The sequence below is a fragment of the Paramacrobiotus metropolitanus genome, unplaced genomic scaffold, assembly GCF_019649055.1.
Source record: "Paramacrobiotus metropolitanus isolate TYO unplaced genomic scaffold, Prichtersi_v1.0 Parri_scaffold0000026, whole genome shotgun sequence".
NCBI classification, from domain to species: domain Eukaryota; kingdom Metazoa; phylum Tardigrada; class Eutardigrada; order Parachela; family Macrobiotidae; genus Paramacrobiotus; species Paramacrobiotus metropolitanus.
Window position 1 is genome coordinate 946,210 of NW_026570246.1, and position 13,280 is coordinate 959,489.

At 41.5% G+C, this 13,280-nt stretch overlaps 5 protein-coding genes across 5 annotated transcripts; 1 reads left to right on the top strand and 4 right to left on the bottom strand.

Moving 5' to 3' along the window:
• Nucleotides 1-73: 73 nt before the first annotated feature.
• On the top strand, nucleotides 74-1,976 carry LOC129587801 (protein jagunal-like). The gene is made up of 2 exons (XM_055481719.1): nucleotides 74-468; nucleotides 1,330-1,976. Exons 1-2 carry the CDS (start codon nucleotides 383-385, stop codon nucleotides 1,805-1,807), a joined length of 564 nt encoding a protein of 187 aa, XP_055337694.1. The 5' UTR covers nucleotides 74-382; the 3' UTR covers nucleotides 1,808-1,976.
• A 286-nt stretch (nucleotides 1,977-2,262) lies between these two features.
• LOC129587769 (transmembrane protein 33-like) lies at nucleotides 2,263-4,791 on the bottom strand. Its single transcript, XM_055481673.1, is given in 8 exon segments — nucleotides 2,263-2,860; nucleotides 2,939-3,153; nucleotides 3,226-3,293; nucleotides 3,375-3,571; nucleotides 3,702-3,746; nucleotides 3,882-3,895; nucleotides 3,897-3,929; nucleotides 4,594-4,791. Coding segments are annotated over 8 exon segments (786 nt in total). The 5' UTR covers nucleotides 4,678-4,791; the 3' UTR covers nucleotides 2,263-2,730.
• A 470-nt stretch (nucleotides 4,792-5,261) lies between these two features.
• Nucleotides 5,262-8,594, bottom strand: LOC129587723 (uncharacterized protein KIAA2013 homolog). The gene is made up of 5 exons (XM_055481594.1): nucleotides 7,473-8,594; nucleotides 7,185-7,305; nucleotides 6,554-6,939; nucleotides 5,906-6,119; nucleotides 5,262-5,749 (listed from the first exon to the last, which is right to left on the bottom strand). The coding sequence occupies exons 1-5, from the start codon at nucleotides 8,273-8,275 to the stop codon at nucleotides 5,348-5,350; spliced, it is 1,926 nt and encodes a 641-aa protein (XP_055337569.1). The 5' UTR covers nucleotides 8,276-8,594; the 3' UTR covers nucleotides 5,262-5,347.
• Nucleotides 8,595-8,912: 318 nt separating this feature from the next.
• Nucleotides 8,913-10,769, bottom strand: LOC129587823 (proline-rich protein PRCC-like). The gene is made up of 3 exons (XM_055481753.1): nucleotides 10,561-10,769; nucleotides 10,037-10,433; nucleotides 8,913-9,664 (listed from the first exon to the last, which is right to left on the bottom strand). The coding sequence occupies exons 1-3, from the start codon at nucleotides 10,664-10,666 to the stop codon at nucleotides 9,061-9,063; spliced, it is 1,107 nt and encodes a 368-aa protein (XP_055337728.1). The 5' UTR covers nucleotides 10,667-10,769; the 3' UTR covers nucleotides 8,913-9,060.
• A 298-nt stretch (nucleotides 10,770-11,067) lies between these two features.
• Nucleotides 11,068-12,536, bottom strand: LOC129587790 (S-phase kinase-associated protein 1-like). The gene is made up of 2 exons (XM_055481704.1): nucleotides 11,785-12,536; nucleotides 11,068-11,447 (listed from the first exon to the last, which is right to left on the bottom strand). Exons 1-2 carry the CDS (start codon nucleotides 12,133-12,135, stop codon nucleotides 11,286-11,288), a joined length of 513 nt encoding a protein of 170 aa, XP_055337679.1. The 5' UTR covers nucleotides 12,136-12,536; the 3' UTR covers nucleotides 11,068-11,285.
• Nucleotides 12,537-13,280: the final 744 nt, after the last annotated feature.

A 13,280-nucleotide genomic window follows, 5' to 3' on the forward strand; every position in this document is an offset into this window, starting at 1 on the left:
AGCCAGGTTCTCAGCGAAGCGCATGTCTTATACAGTACTACTAGTCAGAGGATGTGCATTCCGCTTGCGCCTTGCGGCTTGCTAATAAAAAATTCCAGACTTTGATCCCGATCGGTGACATACTGCAGAAATTTGTTATAAATTTGTTTTAATTTTCTGTTCGCTATTAAGTCTTGCTCACACAGGTCTGAAAGGAGTAAAAAAGTATTGTAGATGTGACTGCAAGCTTTTGCCTTTGTTTATATTTTGGGAATTGAACTAGAGTATAGTAGTTTTTCGTGAAATTGCATTTGTGACTTCGTCGTCTTCTTATCGATAGCATACGAAAAGACAAGCGATTGCTACATCAGTTTGTTGTAAGGTTTTTCGCTTATGAATTGTGATGGCGTCGAAAGGATCTCGAGTAATTGGGACAGATGGGAGTGATTTCTCTCATCGAGAAACCGTTCCTCGTCGATATCAATTAAGGTGAGCTTGCTTCCCTTATCAATTAAGGTGATTGTCAGGACTCATGATTCAGTGGGTGTCCGCTGAAGCGGCACATGTTAAGAACGAATAAAACTGGGATCCGATTGTACTTCATAGAAATGACTTCCTCATGAATAAATAGTGCCTAAGTTTTAAACTTTTACTGATAATTGATAAATCGTGGTTGTTTAAATAAGTAGTAAGGACTGAGGTTGATACTTTATAAAGTATTTTATCATTATAATAATATTATGGCTGTACAGATACAGTACAGTTCGTAATGGATAATTTTTATCGGTAAAGTCAGTAAAGAAAAAGTTAGGAAGTCAGTAAAGAAAAGCGGTATTTATCAAAGTGATAAAATGTGTGCTACGGTATGCTATTTTAGTTTTTTTTACAACCTGTAAAAATTGTTCAGAGTCCTCAGTCATTTTCTTTCGATTTTGGGTTAATTACAGTAACCAGTTCGCGATAATCTTCAGAGACATATGGGTGCATATAGGTGCATCGTCAGTATCGAGTAATTTGTAATTATATATTTTACAGCCATCCGTAGATGTTTCGGAACCTGTTCATAATAGACATTTTATTAGTTTGGAGGATTATTTTATTAAAATTTTAAAAGAGGCTGTGAAAACTTGTTTACTGTTTTCATGAGTAAAGTGCCCTGAATAGCGGCGCTTATTGACCATTCAGACAATTACTTATAATTAGTAGCGATCTGCGCATCTCAACCGGAAACGCGAAGAATCTCTTCACTGTTTTCGCAGAGACTCAAGTGCGCTTTTTATAGTGCCCGATGTACCTTGGCAGACGATGAAGTGAGCGGTTGAAAGTGCGTTGTTTTCTTTTCGATTGCAGCATTCAGTACAAGGATAAACTGCGTCGGACGCTTGTGTTTTTCCATCTTCCGCTCTGGCTGTTGATGGTGGTGAAGATGGCTGACGATGCGCTGGACCGGCTGGACATTCTCATACCGGATTTAGCCGAACTCTCTGTGCCGAAGCCGATATTATGGGAGTACATTTGGATGTTGTCCATTATTCCGTCCTGCTTCGCCCTGGCGTCGTTGCCGCGAAATCGCATCGGTCTGCTCAACTTGTTCATTTATGGTAACATTCTCTTGGGTATACTGCCGGTGATCGGTGGGATTGTTTATTATTTCTGGGAACTGGTCGAGTATGCGCAAGTGCGCCATACGAAAAATCTCTTTCTGGATTTGCCGGTTGTGGTATTATGGAATATTTTCTTCTTCTTGGCCCTACAAATCCACTGCTTCAGTTGGCATTTTGCCCGTCAACTCATCAGATCCTGGGATAAAGGTTTTAAGTCTCGTTGAAAACTCAGTCTGTTGTCGCTCATGGTTGGGCTCCTTGTTTTGGAAAAAATGGTTTTATTTTTCCCTGATACAATGTTATCTGTGTTTGCTGGTTGTGCCTTGCATTTAATTTGGACGAAAGTTTAAAATTGAAGACACTTTACGTGGAAAACTGAGTAACTCGGTATAAAGCGGGTCTTGAATTTGATATCACATTATGCAGGATTTGAGGTATATCTATATTTAAGAAGCAGAGTTTTTAATAATATTTTTTAGATCGCACATGTTTGCTTGCATATGGCATTGACAGTTATTATCTGTACATTGCTTACAACTTACAAGCAACGTGGAATCACTGGGCCCAGTCTTTTGATACGAGTTTAATATCTTTTAGTACTATACTGTATGATTGTATCGTAATTTTACTTTGTTGTATCAATTAGCTGCGACTTTGCGCACGACAAACAACGAGAAGGTTCACAGCAAAATTTAATGCACAAGGGGTTTCATTGCCAGTGCATATCGTTCAACGTTCAAGAATGCAAATACAGTAAAAAAAAGCTGGATTTTAATCACGAATTCCATTATAGGATATGCAAATAATGCAGCAGACATTCTTTTGCGTAATTAGTAATATGAACGTCACGATAAAAAGCATGCCAACATTCTGTAGGTTAATAGCGACTAATCTTTTCAGCTGCAATAGGAAACGTCAAACCTGAAACTCAGGTCTTCGGGAATTAGCAAAACCAAAACAAAAACGAATGATAGTAACAAAAAGCCAGAAAAACCGATCGATAGTTGGTACCACCGTCCGAAGCAGAGAATCGGCTGGAAATGAGATGATTTTGAACAAAGGCATGCGGTGCACTCACACAGTCGGGCTATGCGCCAGCACGTCCAGGATACCGACCATCCGTGAAAAATGAATATAAACCACACCCTTATTGCGCAGGAATCTGAGGAGCCAACTGGGAAATGAACCCAACACATTTGAGAATAATGTTGCTAATGGCCGCGGGAGACCGCATGGCCAAGCGCTCTGCCGCTAATCGCAGCTGGAAAAATGCTTGCCTGTAAGAAAATTGGAAGAATACAGTACGAGCATCATAAGCGCAGCGAAAATAAGAAATAACTGTAACTCTACCATACCGGCAGTAGGGATTTCGTCGCGAACGATAGCGCAGCTGTAGAAAGCGATAATACATTATGGGAGCGAGCAGGAGAACTTTTCCCGTGAACACCATGATAACCGACACGGGCATCATCAGAATCTCTCCCAAGGCAGCCGTCATTAACATTCGCTGCTGTTCGGTCTCGATCAAGCGACCGACAGGCCGCAGCAGGGCCGCACCGGCTCCAATTTCCTGCATTTAACCAATACACACTCCTGTTAAACACGGTATTTCAATCCAATTACGTTTACACGGCAGCATTACATTTCCCAGTTTGACGAAGAATGCCATCGAGTGAATGCATGCAAATATGGCGATGGGCATCAGGACAACTGCAGCATATAACCGTGTTCTAATACACAATTCTATAATACGCAAGATTGGCATTTAAAAAGGGGATAACGTTCACTCACAGGTGACAGGAGATCCAATCACGAACAGCACGCAGTACATAAGGTAATGGCAGCTGTCCTCTATCAGCAAGGTTTGGAATAACTGGGCATAGGTCCTTTCCGCCCCGCGATTACCTGGTTCGCGTGTGCGCTGATACAGGCGCAGCGCACTGCTGGCGGCCATGGCCAACAGAGCTTTATAGTATGCGTCATTTCCTCTGAAATGACACGTACATTCAGTACATTAGCATTCAGTACACCGCACCTTTAATATCGTAAATTTAATTATTTTAAGAACGCATTTTTCTTTAAACAAAATTCACCATTCTCTAACGTCCAGATACGTACCCGAGGGTAGTCAAATACAGGATGGAAAATATTACGACAGATAATCTGTAAAACAAATGAAATTCGTCAACCACGACAAGTTTACAACCATATAGTGTAAAGAATGGAACTGCCACCAATTACAGACGAATAGCATTGGTGCTCAAAATTTCAGATTGACGTAAATTCATGAAAATTCACCTGGTTAAATTCAAAAAGAAAATCAATCGGGCGTTCCGAAACGATTGCCTGCAACGAAAAATTAAAACCACGTCACCGATCAATTATTCTGCTACGGCTGCATAAACTACTTATATCAACGTAAGCACAATGTCGGCGATCCCTAATTTTCAGTACCGGACAGGACGCCGCAACGTTGCGCTTTGTACAAAATATATAATCATTAAGTAATTATATCAGTAATTCACTATTTAGCAATTATGAGTTTTATACCACACGGCGCACGCCATAATCAATTAGTACAAATCTACAATTATGCCAATCCTAACTGATTAATTCGCTAGTATTTTCCACAATTCTAATTTTCAATGTACTACTTATACTAATTACCGTATTAGTAATACAGTAAGGTGTTACTGCGATGGTTAGTAAAAAAATGTCGAATTCCCACACGGGAAGAACAAGCTGCAAGCAGCAATCTTTTCTGGAACCATAAATCAAACTGACAATGGGTGTAACAAGGACGCGAAAGAACAGCGGATTTCATTAGTGCTAGCAGCTAGACAGCATTTTCCAAGTACTTCATCGAATTTTATTTTACATACTATTATCAAAAGAGTACGAACATTACGATTTTTTAAAAACCACCAGGAGACAAAAAGACGTGCGTATTTCGTAGCGCCACTCTCTCACAAAACCAGTACAGTACACTGACTGCGAAACTTCTGTTTACCATCAGTCCCGATCTGCGTCCGGGATATGTTGGTGGTGCATCTTGAGCATTCGAAGCCGGTGGTGTTCGGTCAGTGTCGGCCATCCTCTAAAAATAATAATGTCAATTTAGGAAAAACAATGGAATACAACTGGTTCGAGAAATTCCACGTTGAGTGTAGAAATTAGAAATAAATCGATTTTTCAGGTGCTCCAGATTCAAAACTGAACCACTGACTGATACGCTTGGAGATGGCAAGAATGTGACGATGCGAGTTTCGCCGGAACTGTGCGGTTGCCTTTGCGACACTCTTCGTGTGATATCCCCTCCGTGTCACCGCCTCACCGGTCAGTTTTGGGTGCTAGGCGGAGTTTCCCAAATGTACTACAGTAGAACATAAGTAGATTATTGTTTCTGACAAGATTATTATTTTCTGGGTCTTTTCTAAATTCATTTTCGCTACTACACTGCACAAAATTTTTACTTTTTTTTATAATAACGAAATCTTTTCCATCGACCAAAGCAGAACTCGCACACTTTTGTGCCTGCACTCAGCTTGCGCGGTGGCGAAATTTGCTCTTAGATAACGAAATCATTTGGATTGAATTCAAGAATAAAAGTATCAGAAAATCTCCAAAATAATCTAAAATAAACGTGCGAGTACAGTATGCTTGCGCTGATCCTGAATTCGTATCTTTATTCAATTGTTTAATAATTTATCACAAACAGATCAACATCAACACAGGCAACAACAGGGAAAATATAAAAAAGCAAATCAAGCAGTATACCGTGACGGCCTTTTCGCCGGCGCATATGACTTATTATCCTGATTAAAATATTCATTAACAACAAGTCGTATTAAAAATATATGAAAAACAGCAACCAATAACGCCACGCTTATCCAGAATAAGGCCGGCAGTCCTCCTAGACTGTGGCCGTGTTTGTGCTCCGCCAAGACATGGTGAGGATGAGGATCCGACTCCTTGATTTCTTTTACATGCAGGGTATGTTTTAGCTCCTCCATGTGCTCTTTATCGGAAGTGATATACAGAATGGCAGTCAATGGGTCAGTTAATTTCACCGGAAATTCCTGCATTTCTTTGGTCAAAGCGACTGGAGGATCCAAACATCCCGCATCGCAAGCGTAAAAGGTTTTATCGGAACGATCAACCGAAACCTGTTGCAACCAAATTATCAGAGAAATGCCATAAAGCAACAGATAATAGAACAGAAATAAAAAAAAGGGAAAGCAAAAGCGAGGACTGTGTGACCGGAACTCCGGTTATTTGTGAAATTCGCCCCTAAAAAACTTTGCTATGCGCTGTATAGTCACCTGTAAAACTGGTTTGTTTTCCGTTTCTTCTCCCACACGTATGGCTATATTCAAATGGGCATCCGCTCCATAAGCAATGCGCCGGAAATCGTAATTTCGATGCAATTCGGATGGATGCATCCACATTTCCAGATGCTCGTAGCCAAAAAAGCGAAGCCCGCCGAGACTCAAAATAAAAGCCTGTAGAAAACCTTCCGCTCCCATGGCAAGAAAGCTGAAAAACACATGAATATTTGAGCAAATGAAATTACGATACATTAAATTTTGGTCTCGGACAGTCCACATAGCAACAAGTCTGTGCTCATGGGAAAACTAACTTACTGAAATTAGCTGAATTAAATGAAATTATCTGGAAAATAAATAACGGAAAAGAATAAACATCCATACAGAAAAACCGCAGAGCAAATATACAGTAACTAGACATATTTACAATGATACGTGGTAGTGGTACAACCTTATTTACAACCTTATGGTACAACCATAAACCGTCTGAGACCTTTAATCAGTTTAATGTATAATTTACGTATTCAGAAAGTCAGAAATAATTGCAATCGCAGGAAAAGAAGCCTTCAAAAAATGGGCGTCAACAAAAAAAAACTGAACGAGTTGACTTCTGGTAGTTGTAATTGTTTACATTATTTTTCGTACTTGCCGCATCCTTGTTTCATCAGAGTCAACCGCCACAAATGCGACACTCGGACGATTTCCTCGACAGAACGATAGCTGGACCACAGGGAAGATGCCTGCAGAGTGTTGTGCGTGGCATAGCAGTGTCCGGCACTTTTCGGTGCCTCCAATGTCGGTCGGAGGGTCAGGAGTTGCTCCCTGGATTTGACGTCCTTCAGCTCCTGACTGGAGGATTTCTCGAAGCACAGCGCATAGTATACGGTCGCGTTAATTTTATCTCCATTGTACACATTGGCAGCCTTGGAATAACTTATGGTAAAACCAGATTTCCATAAGGCCTCCCACACCATCGAGTGGCTGTTCAATAACATATCCATAGGGATGCCAATAATGGAATTGTACAAAGCCTGTGACACAGTCCACAAAATATCAAATCTGGTGAATTTCAGTCAGCCATCTAGATTGTCCGTGATAATCGGAAATTAAGTTTGAACTTATCAGAAACACGATTTACAATAATAGAAATACGCAAATATGTGACAAATAGCCAAATACCCAGCTCCGAGCAAGGATGTGAAATCGCCGGTATGTCACGTCATTAACAACTGAAAGATGTACAATAATGAAAGTTTATTAAAGTACTAGATTTTACCTGTACTTCATCAATTGCATTGTTCTTTATCTGTGCAGTATTGGCACTGTCCACAAACGATTCGTAACTTATGACTGTTACTATCTGCCGCTGTATTCGTCCGCCCGCTTTCAGCGTAATTCTGCAAATGCAAAATTAAACAAATTAACAGAATACCGTGTCAATTACGTTCATGTCTTCACGATGAAGTTTCTCTCTCTGTGATTATTTTGGGAAGTACAAATAAAGAGAACCAGAGACGGCAGTCTATCCAATGGTTAACGTAAACAACTTCAATTGGTCACTTACTTTCTGGAATCAGCGAGTTTCGGTCTGGCGATGGCAATCACGGTTTTCTGACTGGATCCCGCATTCTCCACAATCCCTGAGACGATTTCACTGTCGCGTGCCTTTCCGTCCAGCACGACAGCCTCTTTAATTTCTCGTAAATTTGAATGCAGAGTGATCTTCACTTCCATATCCTCCGCTGATGGATTATAGAAATCCACCGTCTCCACTAATAAGTGCGGAATCTTGCGGTGCGCGGCAATTTTCCTGCTGACTTGCAGGCAGACATGCGACGCTTCACCGAAGCTCTGTAGTAAATGCACGGTTCCCTTGCGGAAGTCCATCACCGTCGCCGCCGTCTCGTCCAAACTCCGTCCCAACAGCGGACTATTCACCGTAATGCTGACCAGCGGATAATATGGCACTGTCTCAAAATACCGTCCCTGCCGTATGAGTAATTTGGACAGGGACTGTACGACGCCCAGGGCAATATAGCCGTTGCCTGTGAAGGGAAAGTAGTTGCTCTCCACTTCGTCGTAATGCAGACTGGCGTCGAAAGTGTGGATGGCGTCTTTGAAATCTTCCAGACGCTCTTGCAGGCACTGAAAGGGGACAAAATGTGCGGGTCGTGTCCCGCGCAGTCGACGGAACAGGACGGGTATGGCGTAGAGAAACATGCTCAAACCGATTAGCAGGAGAAAAATACGGCGATAATTCAGGGTGATCTTCATATCGGATAATAGTTGAAGCGTGCGGGAAATATGCGGCCACATCCTGAGGAATACCAGCCATGCGCAGTTTCTCACACTATCCGGGATGCTCATGGCATCTTTACTTCGTCCCCGTTATCAGCGATGAGCGAGACAGCTGCTGATAATGAAACTGTAAAACTCTCTGCTTGACAGATAGCGACAATCCAGTCTTGACAGCAGTAACCGTGCAGCAACAATCTGCAATCCTATAAGCTTGCCTGCTGCACAGTTTGCAAAATCTGCAAAAAGGAAAGCTGAAAGTATTGTTTCCAGCTTTTAAAAAAGCACGCTTTAAAAGAGCAAACACTAGGAGACTTTAACAGTTTATCAGTCCGAAACTATTACGACTTGTTTAATGAGTGCGTCTACCAAAAAAACAGTAGCAAAACGAAAACGTCGAAATACACTACATCGTATCAAACCACAACAAACTCTCTTTCGTACGATTTACAAAGTGCACGTACGTACACTGTGGACGTGACAATGGTGAGCTGGAAGGTGCGGTAAACTTCGGACGTTAAAAACTGATTGACTCAAAGCCAGTTTAAGGATTGAAAATTAATAAGACTTTGTCCGTAACAAAAACTGAAATAATACTTAAGTATGTAGGATTTGTCTATCTTAATACGGGATAAATATTTTTATTCTTAATTAAGGAATACGAATAAGAGTAACAACCACATCGCACATCAAATTCCGTGTTTCCACAAAAACACAGACAAGATTGACATGCAATTTTCCATTTTTTTTAATGATACACAGAAGATACTCAGTTACTAGACTGTCAAACATCTGAATGATTATCGAAAAAGAATTCAGGCGACCGATAAATCTTAAGACGGTCAAATACCAGGCACTTAAAAGCCGTACTTCCTCGATGCCTGTTGGCGAGTCTGCCGATTCTTGGCCCATTCGTTCTGCAGCTCCGTCTCCCTGGCCTGGGCCTGTGCCGCCAGATAGGTAATTTGTCCCTTTCTCTTTGCCGTTGAATTCACCTTCCCTTTGACCGGGACAGGTCCGGACGGTGGCGGATTCAGCGCTTTATCTGTCAGACCACGCATGACATTCGCTCGCGCATTCCCCAACAATTCATCCGCCCGAAAATCGACAATGTTAAGGGAATTTCCCGCCTTCAAATACTCTTGAAATTCCGGTCCTTCATAACGTGCCACCAACTGGTGCACCTGCTCGTCGGTCTGGTAAGAAGAGGCCGCAGCAGCTGCCGCTCGGGGAGCGGGATGATCGACAATATTCTGTACGTCCTGATATTTGTAATTCGCCGTCCATACGGTTCCCGTCGGCGGGTGCATCCCGGATGGGGTCAAGTTGTGCTCCGGCTGGGGTGGCTCGTATGGATAATCCTGTGGAGAAGTATATGAATCGTCGTCGGCATAGGCTGAGGCATCCACTTCCCACTGGAGATCATCATCCGCCGCGGCGGCGCCGTAATCCTCCAAATTTCTGTTAATACGAAGTTCACATTACTGATTACTGGTCTGCTCAGAAATAAACTGAACTAAATAACATTAGTTAATGTCAATATGAACACAATTATTATTTAAAATAAAAAATATTGTAACAGAAAGTGCTCACAAAGTAAGGCAATAGATGATCACTCGAATAGAGTAGTCATAAAGAATAAAATGGAAGAAAAAGTATTGTGGTTTATAGGTGCACCAGAAACTATAAACATATCATGATATACATGCCGCAAGTGAAGATTACAAAGCCTTTAAACAGAAGTAAAACTCGTAGCTGCGCTGCTACGGCGCAAATATCAACGCGGTGAGAAAAACAACCTGCTTACTACTTTGCTCGAGACTTTTCCCGTACCCAGAATTCAATCCAAGATAGTCAGCGCTTTCGGCTGGCTCACGCTGAACAACTGCCTGCTGTCTGGCATCGTTGGCAGCGGATTTGGGTTTCTTCAGAAAACTCTGAATAGCCTGCATCCGTTTTATCTCAGCTTCCTCCAACATGCTATCCACCGAACACACTCTGCTGCCACTTGGTGCACTGGGTTTCTCCAGTGGTTTCTTCCGTTTGGCCACAGGGTACGCTTCTTCAGGAGGAGGTGCAACAGCTCCCACTTTCGGCAGTCGAGCGAATAACCCCGCTCCACTGGACGGTGCGGCTGGCCGCTTGGGTCGGCGATCATCCTCATCGTCATCGAAGTCCTCCACGCGAGGCGCAGCAATTTGGACGCGTCCTGTGTTATCGCGACTGACACCTGGATAACATGGTAAAAACGACACAATCAGCTTGCGTCAGTGCTGCGCTTCGACAAATGGTCGAAGAATGGAAGAGCTGCAATGTAGTAACTGCATATGTCTGAGCAGGGACAGAGTGTGCTGTACCTCCTGGAAAAAGTGGTCTCTGTGGAGGATTCAAGGGTCGTACTGGCAGGGAAGGCATGCGGAATGGCTGACTGGGCCGCACATTTGATGGTGGCCCCATAGACATTGTGGATATGAGAAAAGCACGCGCTTTCAGCCAGGAAACGAATAAAGGTAATTAGTTTTGCAATTTGTAGTTTAAAAACATGTTACAAGATTAAGAATCGTGAATCCACAATACATATAACATAATTCAACAACATGTTGGAGCATTTCTCTACTTTCAGACTCCAGCATGTATGTAAGCTACCCCCGTTCGGAGGTAGGTAGTTTGTAGTTTTGTTTTTTTTCTTATTTTTTAGCAGTTCAGCTTGTAGTTTGTTTGTACGGTAAACTAAGATCAAAAATCTCGAACAAAAATGTATGAATGTACTCGTAAAAATAAATACAGATATAATACGTGAATATACTCGTAAGCCGTAGACCGTAGCTAAGTCCAAATATTTTCGTATTTTGGCGTATTATTATATTATAATTACGGTCATTTCAGTTCTCTGCTTCGAATTCCAAGGAGATTTACTTAATTCCAAAGAACAGACCTTTGCACTTCATACAACATAAAATAGCGGGCATCTGCACTGTATTAAGAACAAGAACGATTACGAAGCTAGAACCCACGTACAGTTGCAATAACACATTCTTTAAGCAAGTACATAGAAGTATGGCACACTGCTACATCACACATGTTAGTTCCATTCCGACCATTCTGTCCAATCTGTTTCTTTCCTCAAAGCTTCTTCTTCCTCTGGATCAAAATCGTTCTTGATATTGAACTGCCGACGAATTTCCTCCACTCCTTTGCCTTTTAGCATCTCAGCAATGGTTTTGCAGCAGAGCATGATTAAACCCTGCATAGGTTCTTATTTGTACACATTAGTGTACCAAGAAGGTTATAAAAAACAAATTATAGAAAAATAATGCCCGCTAATCGCTCTATAAAATAAACCATGTTTCGCCACACGAGTAACGCTGTATTCTGGTACAAGAAATTCGTCCAAATAGTGATAACGTACCGGGGAACGATGCAAAATCGATTACGAGATGACCTTTAGCCACACCCGACACGATACACCGTTTTCGGTATGCAAGCACACGTTAGGTACTTAAATAACCTGACAACTCTCTATACAATACGTGGTAGGGGTAGCCGGGTACAGTGAAAGTTTTCGATATTCATTCACTGACCTTTATGTCCAAATAATGCGCTGCCAGCATTATCTCAAAGATTGTGCCTTGGTCGACTTTAATGTATTCTTTATCCCACGGAGCGACTTCATACTTTAACCGGAATAATTCTTCCGCTTCTTCGTTCTCAAAATTCCAAGTTGTAGGCGATTCGTCTTTGTGGTATTCGGCCCACACAATGACCTTTTCCAGAATGGGTCCTTCCACCTGCGATATGGGGATTCCAGCCTCGTCAGCGTGATCGCCAGCGTTATGCTGATTATTAGACATCAGACTCTTAATCGTACTACTGATTTCCGCCAGCTTCGCATCCACTTTGAAGACTCTCCCATCTCGTGAAATGAGTTTCATCTTATCAACGCAAAGAGTAATTAAAGACAGCAAACTATCTTCCGGCAACGTTCGCAAAGATAGGAGTGCGACGTCAGAGTTTTGATAATTATTGTACAATAATTAAATTCGGTCTATTGCAGGGTAGAACAAGCTTTTTCGATGCAGAATCTAAAATTCTGCGTGCGAGGTGTGAAAACTAAATGATAAAGATGCTGATCGTAAGCAAAAATCCAGTCCCGTTTATCTTCGATTACGGTCTTAAAAATGCGGTAATTATATAATCGTCTGGATATATTCCACCAAAACCTGTTTATGTGTAATTGTCTTTCTAATTCTAATGTAAACTTAGTTCATTATGCTCAATAAAATACCGAAATCTTTACTGCAAAAATAAAACTTGATGCTTAGGCAAGAACAAAGACGGTTAGTCACACTCTGATTTATTTTGTTGTCATGGAATAAGAGGTCTACCGCCATTTGTTTATTTCCTTTGATATTCTCTAACTGAGAAATTTGATGTACGGAAAACATGGACCGCTAGCACTAATCATGCATTTCAGCTTAAGCTACGATCGCATACTTGCTTGTCTAGATCTGAGGATAGCAGCTTCGTACATTATTGTTGTCTTATGAAAAAATAATTTATAAACTAGAAACTGTGAAATCATTTTGTTTATTCACTGTTATTCCGTTGATTAATTATACACTGCTGTAAGAATAACAACACACTTTTTACGTCAATGCATTCTTTATTACCGTAATGCGATATCTTGTTATGTCTTGCTGCAAGCGTCATTTGTGTAGAAAGAGCGGTAATTAATAATTTCATAGGCAGTAGGTATGTGTTTAATTAAAAGGGGGAAACACAGAAATGTGGGTAGGAATTGAAATGCAAAATAAACAAGTGCAGTGCACAGTAAAGCCAATACTCGCACACTAATTACGGCTGATGGAAGACGCCTTTGCGTAGGTGGTGTGCGTGTGATTTCCCGATGATAACTGAACAACCTATAATTCCGATACTTTGTGAACATACATATTACTGCAATACACTGTCAGGATCAACTAAAGTAAGGGCGGATTGGGGTGCAACGAAATGTACTAAAGGCGATTTCTGGTTTAGAAGAATCGCCGATACCACCTATACATAAAAATTAATGACA

Excerpts from the sequence above, each read along its gene's own strand:
- LOC129587823 (XM_055481753.1), bottom strand. The coding sequence starts at position 10,666 with ATGTCTATGGGGCCACCATCAAATGTGCGGCCCAGTCAGCCATTCCGC. Across the intron at positions 10,434-10,560 it reads GAGACCACTTTTTCCAGGAG|GTGTCAGTCGCGATAACACA; the intron begins GTACAGCACACT and ends CATGTTATCCAG. Across the intron at positions 9,665-10,036 it reads TATCTTGGATTGAATTCTGG|AAATTTGGAGGATTACGGCG; the intron begins GTACGGGAAAAG and ends TCGTATTAACAG.
- LOC129587790 (XM_055481704.1), bottom strand. The coding sequence starts at position 12,135 with ATGAAACTCATTTCACGAGATGGGAGAGTCTTCAAAGTGGATGCGAAG. Across the intron at positions 11,448-11,784 it reads CGCATTATTTGGACATAAAG|GGTTTAATCATGCTCTGCTG; the intron begins GTCAGTGAATGA and ends GAACCTATGCAG.
- LOC129587723 (XM_055481594.1), bottom strand. The coding sequence starts at position 8,275 with ATGAGCATCCCGGATAGTGTGAGAAACTGCGCATGGCTGGTATTCCTC. Across the intron at positions 7,306-7,472 it reads AAACTCGCTGATTCCAGAAA|AATTACGCTGAAAGCGGGCG; the intron begins GTAAGTGACCAA and ends TTGCATTTGCAG. Across the intron at positions 6,120-6,553 it reads ATGAAACAAGGATGCGGCAA|CTTTCTTGCCATGGGAGCGG; the intron begins GTACGAAAAATA and ends TGTGTTTTTCAG.
- LOC129587801 (XM_055481719.1), top strand. The coding sequence starts at position 383 with ATGGCGTCGAAAGGATCTCGAGTAATTGGGACAGATGGGAGTGATTTC. Across the intron at positions 469-1,329 it reads CCTCGTCGATATCAATTAAG|CATTCAGTACAAGGATAAAC; the intron begins GTGAGCTTGCTT and ends TTTCGATTGCAG.